Raw genomic sequence first — 24,183 nt, 5'->3', positions numbered from 1 at the left:
GTGTCAAATATGTACATTGAAAACATTGTATGTTAAAAGCACTGTGTGTAACCAGTTGCACACCCTTTTTTAGTTAAGCTGCCCCCCAAAAACAAGTTTAACAAACACCATTTTTGCCAGTTTTCTCAAGTTGGAGCTAAATTTGGGCCAACTAAATGTTTTAGTTCAGGTAAGACTTGGACCGAAACGTTCAGTAAATTAAAAAAGGCTGTGGAACCAGTTACTTAATAATAATTAGTTAAAACACCTAGATAAAAAAAAATTACAATGTGGACAAATATGAATATAACAAAACGTTACATACCACTGCGAACATTAAAGTCATGTACTATCCACTTATTTTTAGGCAATTACTTTTCTTGGTAATGATCTAACACCGTAATTGCCTTAATCTCTGTTATGTTAGAACCGATTAGCCCTGAAGTGTTAATTACACAGGGCTGATCCTGATCCTGTGTCAGGCCCTGACACTGATACCATCAAAGTGGAGATGTTGCTTCTTCCCTCTGTTCTAAACTCAGATAAAGAGGGTGTAATGGCTTTGTTGTATCAGGTAACACCGTCAATCTTTAGATTACACTCTCACGAGTCCACTGGGGCAGACAGTTGCTCCACGAGTTAAGCTACTGTAGCTAATCGTCTCTCTTGTTTCCTCAATGTCATCTTTTTATTCACACCTGCATTAAGGCACAGTAGTGTGCGTCCGTTGAACACCAATGTTCAGCTACAATCTATGCACCCTTAAACATTCCTCTGGTTGTAAGTTGAGGGCTTGAGTGGGTCATATGGCCTTGAACTCTGCATGATGAAAGAAATACTGTATGTGTTGATTCAGAGATCAACAGAGCAGCTGCATTTCGTCAATTATCGGATTATAGTCAAATCTGTGCGATATAAGGCTACGCATCATTTTTAAGGTGGAATGTGTGTCGTTTTGAGTAAGTGTGTTTGTCTGTTTGATGCATGTTTAGGGATTACCTGGTGTACTCGCTGTTCTGTACGTCTCAAGGTAATAGAATGGACATGTGCTGTACAAGACTTGAACTTCTCCTGGACTGTGGCACAGGGCAGCAAAATCAATCATCAAAATGATTCACACTCATCAGGCTGTGTCACATGTACTGCTACATAGAGGGGCCCTGGGTTTCCTCGATTCTTTTTAACCTGAATGCATGCATCATTGACTCAAAGATTGAGTATTAAAAAAAGATGGTCTAATTCCTTGCGAAGCCCCTTCTGGCACCAAGTTATCTCCCAGGCAGGCCCAGGCGTAGGCTGCTGGAGAATTCTGGGGAATTTGTGTCTCTGAGGAAAATAGAAAATGGTGTTCATTCAAAACAAGATATTTTTTTAAATATTTTTACATAACCTCTTCTCTCTTAGTCATGTAAGCGTGTTTTTATTATCTTAGTCAAGGGGATGGGTCACATTATACAACTGAACAGAAATACCTTTTGATTGTGTTATAATTTTTCACTTCACCTCTATGAATTGAATGTCTTCTGTCCAATATAGACACGATGATTGCATTGCTCATGATAAAGACGAGCGAGCCCGAGGGACATTATTGAAACACCTATTACTGTAGCTCGTCTAGACATCGACCTCCTCTGAGATTCTGTGGAGGCTGATTAGTTGTCTACGGTTCTTTTCTCTTTGCATCGTTCTAATCTCCGCCTCTCCAACTGAAACAGTAAACAGGCATGACTGTTAGACATTACCCATAATCCCTCCATTTGCGTCGCAAATGGCATCCTATCCCATAAATGGGTGATTCTACAGGAGAGGGGTACATTGCTGTCCCACCCCAAAAACAACTATTTAAAAAGAAAGTTATGCCTTGGAATGCTTTAATTCATTCCAAGGCAATAACAAACATATTGTTACATTAATATAGTATAAAGTCATTGTGTCTACACCTATGTCTATTGAGAGGTGGCTGTCCCACACCCTGACTCCTAAACTTCATGTTTGAAAATAAAGCAAATCATGATTTATGATTTTTTTTTACCAGCTATTATTTCAAAAGAACATGTTGAGTAGTTCTATAATTACATTGAAAGATGCTGATCTAATCAGTAGTTTTGTTTGTTTTTTAAAGATCTTTCCCCCCAAAAAATGCCGTCCCACCTTTTGATGACACTACCGAAACATACACATTAAAAGACTGCAGAATGAATTAAGTGATAATGCCCGAGAAGCCGGTGTTTGGAGGATATTGGCATGGGTGTTGTTAGGCCCGAGACGAAGTGCCAATATATCCTCCAAACACTGGCTTCAAGGGGCATTATCACTTTTATACAACACATTCAAATAATGATTGACATATTTTCATTAAAAACGTTATTTTGATTCATTTCTTCATACTATTTCATCCTTCCTCAATATATAGTCCCGACACAAATCTAGGGTTGTTACCCAAGCCGGCTGGTCATTCGTTCTATTGTTTCAGTTGCCAGAGACACGACCCAGTCATTCAGTCTTTTTGTTCTGTATCTATGGACGCGACCCAGTCGTTCATTCTAAATGTTCCATTGCCATACTGGCTGGCAACGTTCTTATCTCTTGCTTGCTAGCTAGCCAACGACGGCTAATTTACAGCCACGTCAAAAAAGTGCAGCCAGAATAACAGGAAATTAGCTGCATTTGCATTTGTTTAAGCTGTTTTCTATTGACATTTAATTGGATACATCCATAACAATGAGCTAATGAGGCACGATTTCACCTGGCATAGAACATTTGCTCTTTAGTCAGGTCACTGTTGTTCAGAGGAGCTAGCCAACAACACAGCTAACACAATCGTCCCAACCACTGACACTTTCATTACTATAGGACAGCTGGAGATCAAATTTGAATATTGAAACAATGTTGCAAATGTCTTTGAGACAGACAGCAAGGTTTATACAAATCTCTGCTGTTGAAAACGAAATGTTAGTCTAAAAGAAATGTGAGATAATGTCGAGATCAAGTTTATAAATTGCTTGGCTGGGCTGATGAGACAGTGAATTGCGCAGTCAGATAGAACAGAGTAAATAGGCATTTTAACGTCATAGATTTAGCTGGTGGTAACTTGTGGAATAGACACCGGCTGGAATGCTGTTTTAACCAATCAGCATTCAGGATTAGACCCACCATTTGTATAATGTGCCTTAAGCCTCACCCCTACAAATATCACCAGGTGATGGGATCGCACCCCTTTCCAGCATGGCCACATGGTGAGTAGTTATGTGCAAACATTTTAGAGAAAATTTGTGAGAAAAATTGGTAAATCTTCATGTATTTTTAAGAAATGTCACTACCGAAACATCTAATATTTCAATAGATATGTAAAGTATGGTTTTGGGTAGGGGTGTGAACGTTTAAATGTTAAAACTTTCAATTCAATTGGGATCCTTAACGTTAAGAAAAATCCCTAATGGAAAAACAATGTTTTTAGTTTTTTTCTTTCACAATATTAAAATCACTGTGCAGCTGGCTCGCCTGCTCTTTCTCTTCGCTAATGAAGCAAGTGTGTGTTCAGTCTTGGGTCTGTTGCGTGTAGAATATCCGAGCATAATCATTGATGATAGGCCCTGTTTTTACTGAAGTTGAGAAACATTACAAGCCAAGAAATTGAGAAATACAGTATTCCATTGTGTGATACAGCTTTTGATTGCCGATGGATAGGCCTAGTACACGGTTCTGACTCCGTCTGCCTGGTGGCGACCTGCCTATACTGTGCCGCTCCCCTCTCACTCCGTCCCTCACTAGCTCGCTATGAAAGATGCGTGTGTTCTCGGAAGTACAGTAACTGATCAGTCTCTTAAAAAAATACTGAATCTTAAGAGTTGATTCCTAGCTGAAGATGGGATTTCTTTCTACGAAATGTCTTAGTAAGTCACAGTATTTAACTAACTTTGAAATTCTTTAAAATGGTGGAAGCCCTCAATTGCAATGTCCATACTTAAATGGGTCATATCCATCAAGAGTCCTCTATTTATCTCTATGATTGACACTTGATTGTTAGTCCGTAATGGGTCTGTGGTCAAACGACCACCCATCATCACTGTCAAACGCTCCCTAAAACACTTCAGCGAGCAGGCCTTTCTAATCGAACTGGCCCGGGTATCCTGGAAGGATATTGACCTCATTCCGTCAGTAGAGGATGCCTGGTTATTCTTTAAAAGTGCTTTCCTCACCATCTTAAATAAGCATGCCCCATTCAAAAAACTTTGAACCAGGAACAGATATAGCTCTTGGTTCACTCCAGACCTGACTGCCCTTAACCAGCACAAAAACATCCTGTGTCGTCCCGCATTAGCATCGAATAGCCCCCGCGATATGCAACTTTTCAGGGAAGTTAGGAACCAATATACACAGGCAGTTAGGAAAGCAAAGGCCAGCTTTTTCAAACAAGAATGTTCATCCTGTAGCACAAAGTCCAAAAAGTTCTGGGACACTGTAAAGTCCATGGAGAATAAGAGCACCACCTCCCAGCTGCCCACTGCACTGAGGATAGGAAACACTGTCACCACCGATAAATCCACGATAATTGAGAATTTCAATAACCATGGCTGGCCATGCTTTCCACCTGGCTACCCCTACCCCGGTCAGCAGCCCTGCAACTTGCCCAAGCCTCCTCCATTTCTCCTTCACCCAAATCCAGATAGCTGATGTTCTGAAAGCATCGCAAAACCTGGACCCCTACAAAACAGCTGGGCTAGACAATCTGGATCCTCTCTTTCTAAAATTATCCGACGCAATTGTTGCAACCCCTATTACTAGCCTGTTCAACCTCTCTTTCGTATCGTCTGAGATCCTCAAAGATTGGAAAGCTGCCACAGTCATCCCCCTCTTCAAAGGGGGAGACACTCTAGACCCAAACTGTTACAGACCTATATCTATCCTACCCTGCCTTTCGAAAGCCAAGTTAACAAACAGATCACCGACCATTTCGAATCCCACCGTACCTTTCTCTGCTATGTAGTCTGGTTTCCGAGCTGGTCATGGGTGTACCTCAGCCACGCTCAAGGTCTTAAACGATATCAAAACCGCCATCGATAAAAGACAGTACTGTGCAGCCGTATTCATCGACCTGGCCAAGGCTTTCGACTCTGTCAATCACCACATTCTTATGGGCAGACTCAACAGCCTTGGTTTCTCAAATGACTGCCTCGCCGGTTTCACCAACTACTTCTCAGACAGAGTTCAGTGTGTCAAATCGGAGGGCCTGTTGTCTGGACCTCTGGCAGTCTCTATGGGGGTGCCACAGGGTTCAATTCTCGGGCCGACTCTTTTCTCTGTATACGTCAGTGATGTCGCTCTTGCTGCTGGTGATTCTCTGATCCACCTCTAAATTGTTATTACTTCGCCACTACAGCCTTTATCTTGGCCAGGTCGCAGTTGTAAATGAGAACTTGTTCTCAACTGGCCTACCTGGTTAAATAAAGGTGAAATAAAAATACATTAAAAAAGTCCACTGTATTTTTTTTACACTTATACAAATAAATAATAATCTACCTTAAACAACTAGGGTAGGGGGCAGCATTTGGAATTTTGGATGAAAAGCATGCCCAAATTAAACTGCCTGCTACTCGGGCTCAGAAGATATGATATGCATATAACTGGTAGATTTGGATAGAAAACACTCTAAAGTTTCCAAAACTGTTACAATAGTGTCTGTGAGTATAACAGAACTGATTTGGCAGGCGAAAACCTGAGAAAAATCCATTCAGGAAATAGTTTTATTTTTGGTTTTGTAGTTTTCTATTCAATGCCATTACAGTATCCATTGACTTAGGACTCAAATTGCAGTTCCTATGCCTTCCACTAGATGGCAACAGTCGTTAGAAATTGTTTCAGGCTTGTATTCTGAAAAATATGGAAGAGCATTCTGAATGAGTGGACCCTGCCGTGTCACAGAGCTTTTTCATGCGCATGACCGAGAGAGTGTCTTTCATGTTTACCTGTTATATTGACGACGTTATTGTCCGGTTTAAATATTATCGATTATTTAGGCTAAAAACAACCTGAGGATTGAATATAAACATCGTTTGATATGTTTCTATGAACTTTGCGGATACAATTTGGATTTTTTGTCTGCCTGCTGTGACTGTGTTTAGCCTGTGGATTACTGAAGAAAACGCGCGAACAAAACTGAGGTTTTTGGATATAAAGAGAGACTTTATCGAACAAAAGGAACATTTATTGAGTAAATGAATGTCTTCTGAGTGCAACCATATGAAGATCATCAAAGGTAAGGGATTAATTGTATCTCTATTTCTGATTTGTGTAACTCTTCTACTTGGCTGGTTACTGTTTGTAATGATTTGTCTGCTGGGCTATGTTCTCAAATAATCGTAAGGTATGCTTTCGCCTTAAAGCATTTTTAAAATCTGACACCGTGTTTGGATTCACAAGAAGTTAATCTTTAAACCTATGTCAAATATGTTTTGTTTTCTGAATTTTTATAATGAGTATTTCTGTATTTGAATTTGGCGCTCTACAATCTCACTGGATGTTGGCCAGGTGGGACGCTAGCGTTTCGCTAGTGGGACGCTAGCGAAACAGAGCAGTAATATATCTAGCAATTAAAAAACAATACACATAATCCAGAATAAAATAATAAATATGTTTTTTGAAGGAATTAAGAAATATCAGAACAAGCAATGTCAGAGACCGGAATATAAATATATACATACAGTATAATTGTGTGTAAAGACCGTATGGACAGTATATGAATAGAAAAGGTGTGTACAGCAGTAGTTATATAGGATGAGCTATGACTAGAATATAGTGTATACATATAAAGTTGGTAAAACATTATTCAATTGACCAGTGTTTAATGACTATGTACATAGGGCAGCAGAGTACCGGTGCAGAATAGAGTACCGGGTACTGGAGGCGGGCAGGGTACTGGAGGCGGGCAGGGTACTGGAGGCGGGCAGGGTACTGGAGGCGGGCAGGGTACTGGAGGCGGGCAGGGTACTGGAGGCAGGCTAGCGGTGTCTGATGGCCTGGAGATAGAAGCTGTTTCTCAGTCTCTTGGTCTCAGCTTTGATGCGTCTGTACGGTCTCCACCTTATAGATGGTAGCGGGGTGAACAGGCTATGGCTATTGTGGCTGAGGTCCTTGATAATCTTCTTGACCTTCCTGTGACACTGGGTGCTGTAGATGTCCTGGAGGGCAGGCAGTGTGCCCCCGGTGATGCGTTGGGCTGACCACACCACCCTCTGGAGAGCCCTGCGGTTGCGGACAGTGCAATGCCGTACCAGACGGTGGTACAGCCCGACAGAATGATCTCAATGGTGCACCTGTAGAAGTTTGTGAAGGTCTTAGGGACCAAGCCTCCTGAGGTTGAAGAGGCGTAGTGCGCCTTCTTACCAAGCTGTTTGTGTGAAAAAAACATTTTAGGTTGTCAGTGATGTGCACGCAGAGGAACTTGAAGCCCTTGTTGATGTGGATGGGGGGGTGCTCTCTCTGCTGTCTCCTGTAGTCCACGATCAACTACTTCATTTTGTTGACGTTAAGGGAGAGATTATTTTCCTGGTGTCACTCCGCCAGGTCTCTCACCTCCTCCCTGTAGGCTGTTTCATTGTTGTTGGTAATCAGGCCTACCACTGTTGTCGTCAGAAAACTTGATGATTGAGTTGGAGACGTGTGTGGCCACGCAGTCATAGGTGAACAGGGAGTACAGGAGGGGTCTGATCACGCACCCATGTGGGGCCTCCGTGTTTGAGGATTAGTGTGGCGGAGGTGTTGTTGCCAACCTTCACCAATTGGGGTCGGCCCGCCAGGAAGTCAAGGACCCAGTTGCACAGGGAGGGGTTCAGACCCAGGGCCCTGAGCTTAGTGATGAGCTTGGAGGGCATTATTGTGTTGAAGGCTGAGCTGTAGTCGATGAACAACATTCTTACACAGTAAAAAAGTGGGTGTAAAAATTCGCGTTGACTTATTTTAACCCGGGATGAGTATTTTCAACATTATGAGGAGTCAATGAGCTATAGTGTCGGAGTGTAAAATTATGCAGTCATTGCAGTGTAATTCAACTCAATTCAGTGGAATGAAAAAACATGCCAATCCTCTGCTGTGGTTGTGGATGATCATTATTTCAACTTACTTGTCAACACAATTGCTCCTGCACATCCTCAAATAATCAGGTAAGTAAGATCAACAACTAATAGCAAAGTTTTCACTTTGACATTTACTTAATTATAGAGTGATAGCCTATTGATGTTAAACCAGTGTTAAATATTATTACACATATTACACATTTATGTGTGAATTTTAACACCATTGTGAGTCAAATAAATTTTGAAAGTGTGACACTACCTGTAGAGTAACTTTAACACTATGTGGACTGGGACCAAATGTTATCTGAAACAGTGTTGAATTCAACTCTATCGGAGTTAAATTAATACTTTTATTTTTACTGTGCAGGGCAGCAGTGAAAATGCAGAAAGAAACAGAAAGACATTTATTGAGTGAAATGTATGTGTATGACATTTGATATGGTATCAATTAAGTAAGCAATTATGTTCCGAATGTATACGCCTGGTCACTACCGAAACGGCTGATATTTTTCCACAATAGAGACAAAGTGACAATTTAAACATCTAACGACATAACTAATTAGATGCATAAGTAATTCAATCAATCAATAGGTTTCAGATTCATAAAATCGACATTGAACCTTTTACAGAGAATAATAGAGATTATATTTCTATAAATGAAATTGAAAGGTTTTGAAAATCTGGTTAAAAATCATTTTTTTCCCTGTTTAGTAAATGTTGTCTGAAAATAACGTTTAAAAAATGATTCTGTAATAGAAGGTTAATCAAAATGATCACTACTGTGCGTGGTTCTCCCTTTGCTGCAACTATCACTATGTTTCGGTAGTGACAAATTCAGTGGGCTGGAATTCAGTACATTATTCCAAATATGCAATACAAACAAAGTGTGTGAGTGGTAGAGATCACAGGAGGTTGGTGGCACCTTAATTGTGTAGGACGGGCTCATGTCAAGGGATGGAGCGGAATAAGTGGAATGGTATCAAATACATCAAACACATTGTTTATGTGTTTGATGCCATTCCATTGGCTCCGTTTTAGCCATTATTATGAGCCGTCCTCCCCTCAGCAGCCTCCACTGGTAGATATGTCTATCTGACACACAGTGTGTTGTAAGACGTGCTTAAAGTTTTGGAGAAATAGGATACAAATGTGAACGAAAAACATTTAACCACCAATTTGCATCACTTCTGTAGAATGACCCATATCCACTGACTGTACAAAACCATTAAGAACACTTGCTCTTTTAATGACACATACTGACCCGGTGAATCCAGATGAAAGCTATGATCCCTTACTGATGTCACTTGTTAAATGAACTTCTCAGATGAAAGGGAGGAGACAGGTTAAAGAAGGAATTTGTTAAGCCTTGAGACAATTGAGACGTGGATTGTGTACGCGTGCCATTCAGAGGGTGAACGCAATTTAATATTAGGAAGGTGTTCTTAATGTTCTGTACACTCAGTGGACCCTGGTCAAAAGTAGTGCACTATAAAGGGAATATTGTGCTATTTAGGACGCAGACTATATGAAACTTCCTGCAAAAGCAGACATGACTGGCCTGTCTAAGAGAAGTCTCAACAGAAGTTATTGAGTTAGTCAGCTCTGTCCCTTCTGTACACTCAATTGTCCTGGGAGGAGAACATTTGTTCCCCCCCCAGATCTATTGCAGTCTAAACCTGAGATGAAACAGGGATGGTGTGTGATGGGGAAGGGCCTTCACAATGCGCACGACAGGCAGGCAGGGAAGGGCTTTATTGGAGCAGTATGTGAGGAGGACTGTGTGTTCAGGTGCTGGTCCAAGCTGGGCTGGGGATGAGGCTGGGTCTGGGCTGGCAGGGAGACGCCACACACACAGAACCGGCCTGTATGGAGCCATCAGTGGGTGTGCAGACGGACAGCTGGTATTAATATCACAGGGTGCTGGTCTGAAGGGCCCTCGCACGGCACCGATTCCGTTTCACTAGATTTAATGAATCCCATTCACTGAATCATGCGATATGGAATTGGCACAGGGCTAAGCGGTGACTACACGCTCATGTCTTCCAGCTCCAGAAAATAAATGTCATTCATTTCAGCTTCGACACAATGGACCGCTAACTGCCTACCTCCTCTTCTCCCTTATAGCAGCTAGGAACACGGCATAGACATGTCTTTTCCAAAGCAACAAAGGACAATACAAACTAGAATGATGTTGTGGTCCCTAAGATAAAGACAGAGGATCAATCTGCAGTTGCAGCCGTACATCCCTCTGGGCTAGAGTGGTAAACTCCCCTACTACACAAATAGTCCTGCAGCTGTGTACTAGCCCCCACTATCTCAGATACCAGTGGTATCAGCACGGTATGTGACCTGGGTCACTGTTCTGTTCACTCCTCTGATGACACCCCTGTGTGTGTGGGTGTGTGTGTGTGTGTGTGTGTGTGTGTGTGTGTGTGTGTGTGTGTGTGTGTGTGTGTGTGTGTGTGTGTGTGTGTGTGTGTGTGTGTGTGTGTGTGTGTGTGTGTGTGTGTGTGTGTGTGTGTGTGTGTGTGTCTTTCAGACATCCGGGAGACAGCGTTTGTGTACGCCATCACAGCGGCTGGGGTGACCCACACGGTGACTCAGGCCTGCAGTATGGGGGAGCTGCTGCAGTGTGGCTGTGAGGCAACCAGGAGCAGGGCTCCCCCCCGGCCAGCCTCCTCCTCCACCACCACCTCTGGCGAGGGAGTCAAGTGGGAGTGGGGTGGCTGCGGAGACGACGTGGAGTTTGGCTACGAGAAGTCCAAGCAGTTCATGGATGCCAAGAGGAAAAAGGGCAAGAGTGACATCAGGACGTTGATCGATCTCCACAACAACGAAGCAGGACGACTGGTAGTGAATTAACTTTTCTTTTTTTAATAAGGATTGTTGCACTCCTTTTGTACTTTTTAATCCTTTATTACAAAGGGTAGAGATAGAAAGGAAATTAAGCTGAAAGGGCCCCTTGCTGCCAGCGGTACAATGTACAGTACACGTGCTCCAGAGGCAGCAGCTTAGAACACTAGACCATCCCAGGCTGTGAATTAACTTTTTATAATTCCCCCCAAACACACTCATCTTCAATCTTTTATTTTACCTGTGCTGATTTTAAGCAAAAGTACAAGCAAGCATACATGGGAAATGTTTTTTATTATGCTCACTATCATCAAGTGAAATTCTTTCATTTATTTGTATGGCTTTCTTTAGAAACAAAGTTGAAAATTAGGCCTAAGTGCTGAAAGTATTCATTGTGTAGCTGAATGTTCCTCTTTTCGTCAAATGCATCATCCAAGACAGCCTCTAGCTATAGTTCTGTAACAATGTAAACTGATATTTTAACAAGAATCATATTTCGGATAAAAGAAAACAAGTGTGAGCTTCACAGTTTGTTTTCAAGGCTTTAAGGCAAGTAGCTGCTCCTTGTAAAACTTTAACGTTTTCAGGTCTTTGTTACAGACTCAATACAGTACATGTATGTTAAAAACGTAAAATATTGGATTCACAATGGCCTCCTTGTTGATAGGAAGAGAGGTGCATTGCACTCAGTTAGGAGGTTGTCTGCTCTTTTGAGAAGCTAATTACAGGTTATTGCTTTGAATTTCCTGGGACTTTGCTCACCCCTGTCAGTATTGCTTCATCACAGTATGTTACATTGGCACACAAGCCAAAACCTTTCCCAAGGGGTCAGAGACAGGTAAATGGGGAGGAGTGGCTGTGTAGTTGGGCCAATTATAGTCTCAGGAAGACAGGTTTTGAATTAAACAAGAAGAAGAAAAGGTTGCACACATGTAGAATAACAACAAAGTGAGGTTAAAGACTTGGAACTCTGCATGCAAAATGGGTTAATTACCTCAATTGTAACTCAATGATCTCTGTTCTGATGTCAAGGCCTGTGATCTCTGGGAAGGCCAGAGGCCGGTGGGGGAGGGGATAAATTCCTTCTGAATAGTGTCTGCTTTAATCTCACCTATCTATCTCTGTGTCTTTACTACAGGCGGTGAGGAATTATATGAGGACTGAATGTAAATGTCATGGCCTGTCCGGGTCTTGCACACTCCGGACCTGTTGGAAAAAGATGCCTCACTTTCGCGAGGTGGGTGATCGCCTGCTGGAGCGGTTCAATGGAGCTTCCAAGGTGATGGGAGGCAACGATGGCAAGACCCTGGTTCCCGTAGGCCAGAACATCAAGCCTCCGGACAAACAGGACCTGATCTACTCGGCCGAGTCGCCCGACTTCTGCTCGCCCAATAGGAAGACGGGCTCACTGGGCACGCGGGGCCGCATGTGCAACAGCACAGCCATGGACGTGAGCGGCTGTGACCTGCTGTGCTGTGAGCGTGGCTACCGGGACGAGACGGTGGTGTTCGAGGAGAACTGCCTCTGCCGCTTCCACTGGTGCTGCGTGGTGCAGTGTAAGAAGTGCTCGGTGAGGAAAGAGCTCAGTCTCTGTCACTAGCATTACCACAGTGAAGCTGGGTTGGTTTCAGGCCTGGCCTCTTCTGCCTCACACGAAAGATGCACTGAGATCATGCTCCCACAGTTCAATTCAGGAGCACACTGAGAGATTAGTGTCTTATCTAGGATCATCTTGGACAGACAGCTGCAGTGACTCTTCTCTCAAGCTGCAGAACAGTCCAGAATGGCCACTACTCCAGTGCTCACCACATAGAGCTCTATGACCCTGAAACACTGGCTCTTTTCGGCTCTTTTTCTAGAAACCCACTGGAGGAACTTACCCAACAACTGTTCCAGCTCTCCAGAGTGGAATATTGAAGGTCACATCTGAGGTTAAAAGTTCAATTTCAGCTCCGAGAACACTCTAGAACAGAACGCTTGGTCCCATCTCATAGAAGACAATCAGATAGCTTGGTACCATTCTCCGTCGTCGGTACGGAGGTCGTTGCCTCTAAAGCAGTGGTTCCCAAACGTGTTTGCACAGTGACCCACCTCAAGCCTTTAGCCATTGAACCAGAAAATAGCACAGCAACTGTTTCTAGCCTCAAACCCAATGCCAATACCGTCTAGGAACATGCTACAACCCACAATTAGGGAAACACTCTTCATAGTCAGTTAACCATGTAACTACAAGTGGGGACTATTGTAACAAAAGCATAATGACGTCTGAGTGTGGGAAATAAGACGATGGTCTTGGTAATAAGATAGTAAGCACATCAGCATGCTACGTTTCTATATACAGTAACTGGAATGTTCTGAAAAAGGAAAATGGACATGCACAACGTGGAATACAGGTATCAAGCACAAAACGTATGAAAAAAGGGAAATGTGGGGGTTATTTGTTTGGAGGACGAACCCCATCATGTTTCATGGTGAGGAGCTGAACTGACACCCGAGACTATTATTTATGAACATTTTATGACAAGACTACTCATAGTGATACGGTGAGGAACGTGCCTACCATCTCTCTGAAAAGCACTTTGGATATGGGAGCAATCTATGTAAACCATATGTTACATTGGTTGTTGTTTGAGTCGTTTGCAAATGGGGAAACGTGTGACGACTTTTTCTCGTATGAGGTGCAGTATCGAGAAAGTATAATATTAGGTTTATCTGTTTAATATACAGGGCTTTTGTAATGCACTTTCAATTAAAGCATTTGTTGCGTATAGACTTGTTACATTTAGTCATGTTGTGCAGAATGGCCATTCCACAATCACATACAATGCTGACAACGAATCCATCCATTTGTCTCTTTGATAAGTCAACTCGCTGAAGTGAGTTGGATGTCAGGAAGCCCATTTCTTTTGACTCTCTGCCTACGTTCTTCGGAATAGGCAGATCAGATCTCTGCTTATTTTTTTGGGGGGGGGATGGGGGGGGGACAAAACCTATCTTCACCGTCATTAATAATAACAATTACTTACGAAGCGTGTTATACCCAAACGCGCTGTACATTTTCACTTTTTACGTGTATAGGTCGAAGGTATTCAAGTGTACTGTGTCTTACCCTTCTTTTAGAGTGTGATTTTGTTGCTACTTACCTTTCAGGGATCCTTAAGATCTTTTGTTGGGCAAAAGAGAGAGAGAGAGAGAGAGAGAGAGTACAATGAGGGATGACATCGCTACAATTTATTGCCAATATGTCATGGTTTATGACCAGATTATTCCTTGCCAGAGGGTTCATCGTTAATATTGTTACCATGACAGTGGATACACACTGCACAGGATTACTCTGTCCTCGGAGCTACTAGTCCTGTCTGTGGAGTCAGCACCATTAGATTTTTCATTTACCTAAATGTAGTTTTTGTACAAAAGCATATCACGTTAAGGGAGAAAAAGTTGGTATAATGGAACTATTCTGACTGAGCTCTGCAACAATATTAGGCATTCTTTACATAAGCAGTAGAATTGACCACTTTACCACGTTAAGTTTGGGTTGCAGTCTACCAAATCAGGAAATCAGACCAAATGCGGCTATTCCTATGTGAGATACACTCAGTGGCCAGCTTATTAGGTACGCCCCGTTCACGAAAATGGTTCGCTCCTACAGACAGTGAGTCACGTGGCCGTGGCTTGCTATATAAATCAGGCAGACGGGCATTGAGGCATTCAGTTACTGTTCGATTGAACGTTAGAATGGGCAAAAACGAGTGACCTAAGCGACTTTGAGTGTGGCATGATTGTTGGTGCCAGACACACCAGTTCCAGTACCTCAGAAATTGCCGGCCTGGGTTTTTCACGCGCAACAGTATCTAGGGTTTACTGAGAATGGTGCGACAAACAAAAAACCACCCAGTCAGCGTCAGTCCTGTTGGGTAAAATAGCTTGTTGATGAGAAAGGTCGAAGGAGAATGCCAAGAATCGTGCAAGCTAACAGGGGGGCCACAAACAGGCAAATAACGGCGCAGTAGAACAGTGGTGTGCAGAACAGCATCACGTAACGTACAACTTGTCACGGATGGGCTATTGCAGTAGATTCCACTCCTATCAGTCAAAAACTACAAGAAGCGGCTCCGGTGTGCATGCGATCACCAACACTGGACAACTGAGGGTGGGAAAACATTGCCTGTTCCGACGAATCCCGTTTCCTGTTGAGGCGTCAGGATTTGCCGTTAGCATTATGAGTCCATGGTCCATCCTTGCCTGGTGTTAACGGTACATGCTGGTGGCAGTGGTGTAATGGTGTGTGAAATGTTTTCCTAGCAACGTTTGAACACCACACCTTGTAGAATCCATGCCCCGAAGAACTCACACTGTTCTGGAGGCAAAGGGGGTCTGACCCAGTACTAGATGGGTGTACCTAAAACACTGGCCATTATATTTTCCTCATAGAACTACTTTAGGACTTGTTGGGCTGCCAGGAGTTTTTCGTTGTTACTGTATGTATGTTTAAACAGCCCTTGTCAAACTGGACGAAAGCTGCTTTGACGTTTTCTTGATTCAAGGCAAGACCCAATTTCCAAGTTTTGAAAACGTGACTTTTGTCAGGGCACGTTGAATGATCTCAAGAGAATTCGTCCGCATTTGTTTGGATTCAGAGACAGAATTTTGACTTTCATAATTGCTTGTTCATTGATTAAACTTTTGTATTCTACAAAGTTAATTTCATAACCATGTTGTTATTTTCCAGTTACAGTATGTGTAGAAATTGGAATGAATTGACAAGTGAGTTTCTGCACTTCCTATACAAATAAAAAGTCAACTGTTCTCTCTGCTCTTGATTTTTGGGGTATTTCATTTAAAAAATATATTTTTGTTGTATTTGATGTGAACTACAACATCAACTAACTTTTTTAGACCCAGATAAAGCAGAGCTTGAGATTCATTACCCTTGTATAAACTGGTAGATTTATAGAAACGTATGTCACTTTTTCCTTCCATTGACCTTCAACACATCGTGTAAGTGTTATTCTAACTGGCTTCATACTGGGTCAGGGTTGAGGGTTTCACCTCACTCCCAATGACCATTCTCTAAAAGATACGTTCGACACTTCTGCTTCAACTATATCCTTTTGCCACTCAGCAACAAAGGTGTTGTTGTTAGTTATTTATGGTGTTGGGGAAAAAACTCCCGCTGTATTAGTTTGAGCCGTGCAAGTCGACACAAGTTCATATTTTCCAGGAATTCACATTGCAGCGGAGCCAGCAGTGTTGAAGGCAGAGGTAGGCCACAGACATGGAAAGCGCCAGGGGCGCTCTCTCCTCAAGCTGCCACGGCTCAGCAATGGTAAAGTCAGAGGAACTGCGTAGACAGTGGATAGATTTATAGAAGCTCTGGTATTAATGTGGCTGCCTCTCTCGCTCTCCCTGCCGTGTTTCAATGAAGAGGTGTACTTTTCCACATGTCCCCCTCCAAACAGTGCCCTGAGGAATGCAGTGTATTCGGAGATCTGTCTGTCTTTGCCCGCTGATTGTAAAACACACAGAGACATTAATGAAGGCCTGCCACTGTAAGTGGATATATGTCATGAGGCAGACAGTCATTTCCTTGGATCAATCAGACCAATAGGAGTCCTCCTGGGGCAGCGTCTGCTTATCGTAAGGGCAATGAATGAACTCCCGGTGGTCTAGTCACTGAGCTTAGAGGTTATCATTAAAGGTGCATAGGTCTTTAGATACTAGAACTTTTGTCCGTGTCCCAAATGGCACCCTGTTCCCTATCTAGTGCACTACCTTTTGATCAGGATCAATATGGCTCCGGTCAAAAGTAGTGAGTGCACTAAATAGGGAACAGGGTGTCATTTGGGAAACATGTTTGTCACAGAGAGTAGCTGTCAACATGGAATCCTCTCAAAGCCAGTTAAATTGACTTAAATGTGAATCTCTTCTTGTTCGCTCCTTTCATCAGGGAGATCTTTCTCTGTTGTCAGGCAGCTCGAACCGTTGCTAAGAACAAAGGAGTAGAGTGAGAGCTAGAGTAACTGTTACAACATAACTCCATAATGTTCGGTGAACTTTTGTCAATTTCTCTTCACTGAGATGCTATCGACTATAAATCTACTCACAAACGTTGTGTGAGATTTGATCTGATCCTAACCAATCTAATTATAACCCACAGAGTGTAAACCTCCGTTCTAGCAGTGTGTGAGCGCTGTTTTTGGATGAAACAATGATATTCGCGAGCGAGACGTCCCGCTGGAGCTGGAAGTTCAGCTGTTGTCTGCCTGGTGGACTGACTGAGAGGGGCCCATCATGGTCCATGGCATTATACTATGTGAGTAACACAATTACCTACATTGTATCATTACTTTGGCTGGATGAACATACAATTGAGCACTCTTTGTTTAGTAAAAGTAGACCTCCTTGTTATCCTTTGCAGTAAAAACATTGCTGCTTGGTCGGGGGGTGATTGAGGAACCTGCTGTTTTAGGTTGACTTGGCAATGCCTGTTCAAAAGAAAACAGGCTTCAGGACAGTCACTCCAGGACTGTGTCAATAAACAATGTTGTTTGGGAACACTCCATACGGGAATTCCCTAATGTAGTTGTCTCTGTCCGGAATCAAATGTTGATTTCACTGTTTGAGTACATCCCTCTTGTTGAGTATTTATGATACAGTATATGGTTCAGTTGTATGGAGTCCTGGGGCCGTATGTGTCATGCGTCTCAGAGCAGTAGTGCTGATCTAGGATCAGGTCCCCCTGTCTATGCAATCTTATTCATTGTGATCGAAAAGGCAAAACTGACCTAAAATCGGCACTGAGATTCAGGGCCAATTTAGAGGACAGTATGATCTTTTGACACAAGATGGCGCTGTTTGAACAGGGTGTTTTTTTCCTCTCCCATCTGAGCCATGCTTCAAAGACAACTCGAAATGTTGTGTCGTGAAATAGCTGGTGAATTGCGATGGATGGCTTGCAACACCAATACGTATGGGTTTGGAGCTTTTTGTTGACTGTTGTGTGGCTTTCAAATCCTCCACTCAGTATAACTCTCTGTTCAAGGCCACTGGCCAGCCATAGTAATCTGTAGTTTCTTTTTTGCCTGGTCAGCCCAGTGCACGAATGGCTCCGTCCCAAATGGCACCCTATTTCCTTATATGGTGCACTACATTGAACAGAGGAGCCCTATGGGCCCTGGTCAGATGTAGTGCACTATAAAGGGAATAGGGTGCCATTTGGGATGGAGACACTAGTGCACTGAGCTGACCAGACCTAGTGGGCCAGGTGCTTCAACAGACTGAAATCCCTGCTTTCTCATCCTTATCTTCATCTCTGTCACCTGAGATCACTCCACTTAAAGGTTTTGAAGGATGCCCAGGCCCAGCATATCTTCAGATCTCTATCTTCACCCCATTTCTCTCCTCAGATTGTTCATCGATAATGCCTCGAGCCACTCCTTTCTCCTCCTTTCTGCGGTTTATGTTCAGTTTACGTAAAGCTGTAAAAGTTCCGCTCCGTAATTTGTTGTGATCCTTTGTCTTGATAAACAAGACATTGGTAGATGATTCACAGGAGGCCACAGAGAGAGACAGTCCAGATGGTTGGGTAAGCACTGCCCACTGTCTATAGCTGAGAGAGAGAGAGAGAGAGAGACCACCATCTATAGCAGAGAGAGAGAGAGTAAGATCCCACTACAATATTCCCACAGTAGAGCAAAGCTCGGAGAGACTGGCCGTGTGTGCTTGCATGTGTTTGTGTTTGTAATTTCATTTACGATACTTATGCAATTAGCCAGCAACTGCAATTATTTGCATAATTGCACAGCAACAAACAGCAGAGATTTAAAAATTCTTATTCTATCCCAGCAAACATGACCACATTGGCTCGATTTGGGCCCCATGCAGGCAAAAATATTGGCCCCATATAGGCTGCCAACATTGGGCCAATGCACCTTTGCTCATTGGCTGGACATTAGCCCCCAAGGCATTTGCCACGTGTGGCCCTATGTGAGTAGCCCATATCTGATGAAGGCAGCCCTCACTTTGCCTGAAATAATCAAAAAAGAAATACTAGCAAATATTTCCAAATTGGCACAATGTGGGCCCAATGCAGGCTAAAATATTGTCCCCGTGTAGGCTGCCCACATTGGACCAATGCATCTTTGCCATTTATTAGGAATTTAATTCAATGCATAAATTGCATAATTTCCAAGCGTTAAAGGTATTTTTTGAATGTGATACATTATTGTATCAGAAAGACAACCAAGTTGTTACTATCATACATATATTTTTTTACAAGAGAAACTATTAAGTTTCTCATGTCACATGCACTTTTTGAAGTCTTTTTAAAGACTTCATTATTGGCTGTGTACAAGATCCCAAAAATTGGGCATCGCACAACATAATGTTTAAACTGGAACGACACTCTCAGTAACGGTTGCATAAAAATAATTGTGTGCACACCACACAATAATCGAATGAGCCCCCTTCTCTAGCTGGGCTTAGTATGGGCTATCCTATGTTGGGCTTGGTATGGGCTATCCTGTGTTGGGCTTGGTGTGGGCTATCCTGTGTTGGGGTTGGTGTGAGCTATCATGTGTTGGGCTGGTGTGGGCTAGACCTGTGTTGGACTGGTGTGGGCTAGACCTGTGTTGGGCTGGTGCGGGCTAGCCTGTGTTGGGCTGGTGCGGGCTTGGTGTGGGCTAGCCTGTGTTGGACTGGTGTGGGCTAGCCTGTGTTGGGCTGGTGTGGGCTAGCCTGTGTTGGTACTGGTGTGGGCTAGACCTGTTGGGCTGATGCAGTATTGCTGTGGGCCTGGTGTGTGCTAGCCCGTGCCCACCCTGCCTACCAAATACCCACATGGGGCCAATGGGGTCATGTTTGCTGAGATGTTTTCTGTCTTACATACTTCTCTGGTCGTATCTCCAGAATTACACAATAACAATATCAAACAAACATGTAATTATGCCCAATTAGGGATACTCAGGAGTAATTCAAGCGGTAACGAAAATAAGCGATGTTCTGATTTTCCTCAATGGGCTCTGGAGAGCCTGAGCCAGCTGATAGGTAAACACCAGCACAGAAGATTCCCTGCATATTGCCTTCCAGGAATTAATAACACATCCAATGCTTAGTTCAAACCATAAACTACTTGGTCACGGAATATCTGGGAATAACTGAGGATACCCAGACAGTATAGAATAGAACGGAATATAATAGAATGCGGTAGAATATAAATGATGGAATAGAATAGTGGACATTTTAGCTTTTTTGTTTTTAAGAGAATTTTACTTTACCAGCATGAAAATCCATTCCATACAAGACATGATACAGTGGAGCAGGAGCGTCATGCAACGCAAATATCTGAAGTGGCACACAGTACGTGAGGATGGCTGGAGGTGGTCCGTGGTCCCTCTTTCAGGAAGTTGGATAATTTTAAATGTTTCAAAGACATGAAAAAAAAAAAAAAATCTGCAATCTAGCGCCATAATCATTATGCTTAATGCTATGTTTATTTTTCCGCGTATCTAAGCATACCTCTCGAACTGTCTGTATCCTCCTGACTAGTTTTTAAAGAAATGAAATATGCTTCTCTTCATCTCAGCTCAAATCTGGGTAAAAGATTGAAAGGAATGTGAGTCATATTCAGTACATTTAGTAATTGCTTGTTTTTCTAAAGTCTACCAACCTTGCCAGAAGGTATGCCAGCTAAGATAGTTAGACAAGCTAGCTGATTGTTGTTTGGCTGATAGCTGATCCTCCTTACAATTTAATTCTGAATTTAAAAAATCAACATCACACTTGGTGTGAACCTTTTTAGTACGCTTTCACCATCACATTGAAATTATACTGTGAAATAAATGTTCATTCAAGTTATTGACATTTGTAAATGATTCCAATGTCTCGAGTACTATTTACCTTTTTATGAAATAGAGCATATTGATAGATATTAAGCCAACTTTGAATAAGACCCTAATTTAAACTGTACAGCCAACAGACCTTTATTGACGTCAGTCTTCATTGGAGACTATCTGTTCTGGAGGACATCTGCAATTTATTATTTTTATTAGGATCCATAGGGGCGTTGCCAGAATTGAAGAAAAAAAACTACAGAGCCCCTAACATAGAAATCAGAATGTTTCAGATTAAAATAACATACCGAACAATATGTGTTATTAAATGTACTAACTATAAGCTTCTGCTGCTCTATACTACAATTGTGCAGATTCTAGTTTCCGCCTTCGTCCTTTGCCTATATTAACAGTACTGCAAACATTTTTGGTTCCTAATAAAACCTAATTTTTGGTTCCTAACAAAACCTGTCTGTCATGTCATTTTTATGATGCTTTATTATAAATAACTACACAATTGGTGACTTATGTTCTAATATAGAATGTTATTGTAGTCAGTTTTAATGAAGAAATTACCAATGATCCTGTTTCAGATTGTCACGTTCCTGACCTGTTTTCTGTTTTGTATGTGTGTGATGGTCAGGGCGTGAGTTTTGGGTGGGCAGTCTATGTTTGCTGTTTCTATGTTGGTTTTGGGTTGCCTGGTATGGCTCTTAATTAGAGGCAGGTGTTTTGCGTTTTCCTCTAATTGAGAGTCATATTAAGGTAGGTTGTTCTCACTGTTTGTTTGTGGGTGATTGTCGCTGTGTCTGTGTCTGTTGCACCACATGGTACTGTCTCGTCTCGGTCGTTCCTGTTCATGTGTTCTTCGTTTCATGTAAGTTCGTAGTTTAGGTCTGTCTAGTTCGTTTTGTTATTTTGTATATTTAGTCAAGTGTATTTCGTGTCTGTCTTCGTCTTACAATAAAGTCATTATGTATTCATCACCCGCTGCGCCTTGGTCTACTCACTCACCGAAAGAGAGCCGTTACAGAATCACCCACCAAACCCAGATCAAGCAGCGGGTTAACGGACAGCCACGACAGCAGCAGTGGGAAAAGGAGGATTGGACATGGGAAGAGATCCTGGACGGTAAAGGACCCTGGGCAGAGCCAGTGGAGTGTCGCCGCCCCAAAGCGGAGCTGGAGGCAGCGAAAGCGGAGAGGCGACGTTATGAGGAGGCAGCACGGAAGCAAGGCTGGAAGCCCGCAAGTACTACCCTAAAATTTCTTGGGGGGGGGCTAAGAGGTAGTGGGCCGAGGGCAGGTAGGAGACCTGCGCCCACTTCCCAGGCTAACCGTGGAGAGCGGGAGTACGGGCAGACGCCGTGTTACGCAGTAGAGCGCACGGTGTCTCCTGTACGGGTGCATAGCCCAGTGCGGGTTATTCCACCTCCCCGCACTGGTAGGGCTAGATTGAGCATTGAGCCAAGTGCCATGAGGCCGGCTCTACATATCTGGCCACCAGTACGTCTCCTTGGGCCGGCTTACATGGCACCAGCCTTACGCATGGTGTCCCCGGTTCGCCTACATAGCCCGGTGCGGGTTATTCCACCTCCCCGCACTGGTCGGGCGACGGGGAGCATTCAGCCAGGTAAGGTTGGGCAGGCTCGGTGCTCAAGGGAGCCAGTACGCCTACACGGTCCGGTATTTCCGGCGCTACCTCCTCGCCCCAGCCCAGTACCACCAGTTCCGGCACCACGCACTAAGCCACCTGTGCGTCTCCAGAGCCCTGTTCCTCCTCCACGCACTCTCCCTATGGTGCGTGTCTCCAGCCCAGTGCCTCCAGTTCCGGCACCACGCACTAAGCCATCTGTGCGTCTCCAGAGCCCTGTACGCACTGTTCCTTCTCCCCGCACTCGCCCTGAGGTGCGTGCCCTCAGCCCGGTACCTCCAGTTCCGGTACCACGCACCAGGCCTATAGTGCGCTTCGAGAGGTCAGTGTGCCCTGTCCCTGCTCCCCGCACTAGCCTTGAAGTGCGTGCCGTCATCCCGGTACCTCCAGTTCCGGCACCACGCACCAGGCCTACTGTGCACCTCAGCAGGGCAGAGTCGGCCGTCTGCCCAACGCCTTCTGCACTGCCTGTCTGCCCAGCGCCGTCTGAGCCATCTGTCTGCCCAGCGCCGTCTGAGCCATCTGTCTGCCCAGCGCCGTCTGAGCCATCTGTCTGCCCAGCGCCGTCTGAGCCATCTGTCTGCCCAGCGCCGTCTGAGCCATCTGTCTGCCCAGCGCCGTCTGAGCCATCTGTCTGCCCAGCGCCGTCTGAGCCATCTGTCTGCCCAGCGCCGTCTGAGCCATCTGTCTGCCCAGCGCCGTCTGAGCCATCTGTCTGCCCAGCGCCGTCTGAGCCATCTGTCTGCCCAGCGCCTTCTGAGCCATCCGTCTGTCCCGAGCCATTAGAGCCGCCCGTCTGTCCCGAGCCATTAGAGCCGCCCGTCTGTCCCGAGCCGCTAGAGCCGTCCGTCAGTCAGGAGCCGCCAGAGCGGCCAGCCAGTCAGGAGCCGCCAGAGCCGCCAGCCAGTCAGGAGCTGCCAGAGCCGCCAGCCAGTCAGGAGCTGCCAGAGCCGCCAGTCAGGAGCTGCCAGAGCCGCCAGCCAGTCGTGAGCTGCCCTACAGTCGTGAGCTGCCCTACAGTCGTGAGCTGCCCTACAGTCGTGAGCTGCCCTACAGTCGTGAGCTGTCCTACAGTCGTGAGCTGCCCTACAGTCATGAGCTGCCCTACAGCCCGGACCTGCCAGAGTCCCTCAGCCCGGACCTGCCAGAGTCCCTCAGCCCGGACCTGCCAGAGTCCCTCAGCCCGGACCTGCCAGAGTCCCTCAGCCCGGACCTGCCAGAGTCCCTCAGCCCGGACCTGCCAGAGTCCCTCAGCCAGGACCTGCCAGAGTCCCTCAGCCAGGACCTGCCAGAGTCCCTCAGCCAGGACCTGCCGCCCCTTATCCCGGTGCTGCCCCTTATCCCGGTGCTGCCCCTTCATTTAGGTGGTTTTAGTTGGAGGGTGGTCATTGGGAGGGGGATACAGAAGCGGGGAGTGACTATGGTGGTGTGGGGACAGCGTCCGGAGCCTGAGCCACCACCGTGGTCAGATGCCCACCCAGACCCTCCCCTGGACTTTGTGCTGGTGCGCCCGGCGTTCGCACCTTGAGGGGGGGGTTCTGTCACGTTCCTGACCTGTTTTCTGTTTTGTATGTGTGTGATGGTCAGGGCGTGAGTTTTGGGTGGGCAGTCTATGTTTGCTGTTTCTATGTTGGTTTTGGGTTGCCTGGTATGGCTCTTAATTAGAGGCAGGTGTTTTGCGTTTTCCTCTAATTGAGAGTCATATTAAGGTAGGTTGTTCTCACTGTTTGTTTGTGGGTGATTGTCGCTGTGTCTGTGTTTGTTGCACCACATGGTACTGTCTCGTCTCGGTC

General features: G+C 44.5%; 1 protein-coding gene across 1 annotated transcript in view; it reads left to right on the top strand.

Annotated features, from left to right (window-relative positions):
* Positions 1-15,713, top strand: part of LOC139546952 (protein Wnt-6-like) — a 28,690-nt gene extending 12,977 nt beyond the window's left edge. Inside the window, exons 3-4 of the mRNA XM_071355943.1 lie at positions 10,591-10,901; positions 12,043-15,713. Coding sequence (XP_071212044.1) covers positions 10,591-10,901; positions 12,043-12,504 — 773 coding nt within the window. The 3' untranslated portion in view covers positions 12,505-15,713. The remainder of the gene's footprint in view (positions 1-10,590; positions 10,902-12,042) is intronic.
* Positions 15,714-24,183: the final 8,470 nt, after the last annotated feature.

Source organism: Salvelinus alpinus, chromosome 20 (assembly GCF_045679555.1).
Source record: "Salvelinus alpinus chromosome 20, SLU_Salpinus.1, whole genome shotgun sequence".
Lineage (NCBI taxonomy): Eukaryota > Metazoa > Chordata > Actinopteri > Salmoniformes > Salmonidae > Salvelinus > Salvelinus alpinus.
The sequence above is the reverse complement of the archived record's forward strand: the minus strand, read 5'-3'. Positions and strand labels throughout refer to the sequence as shown.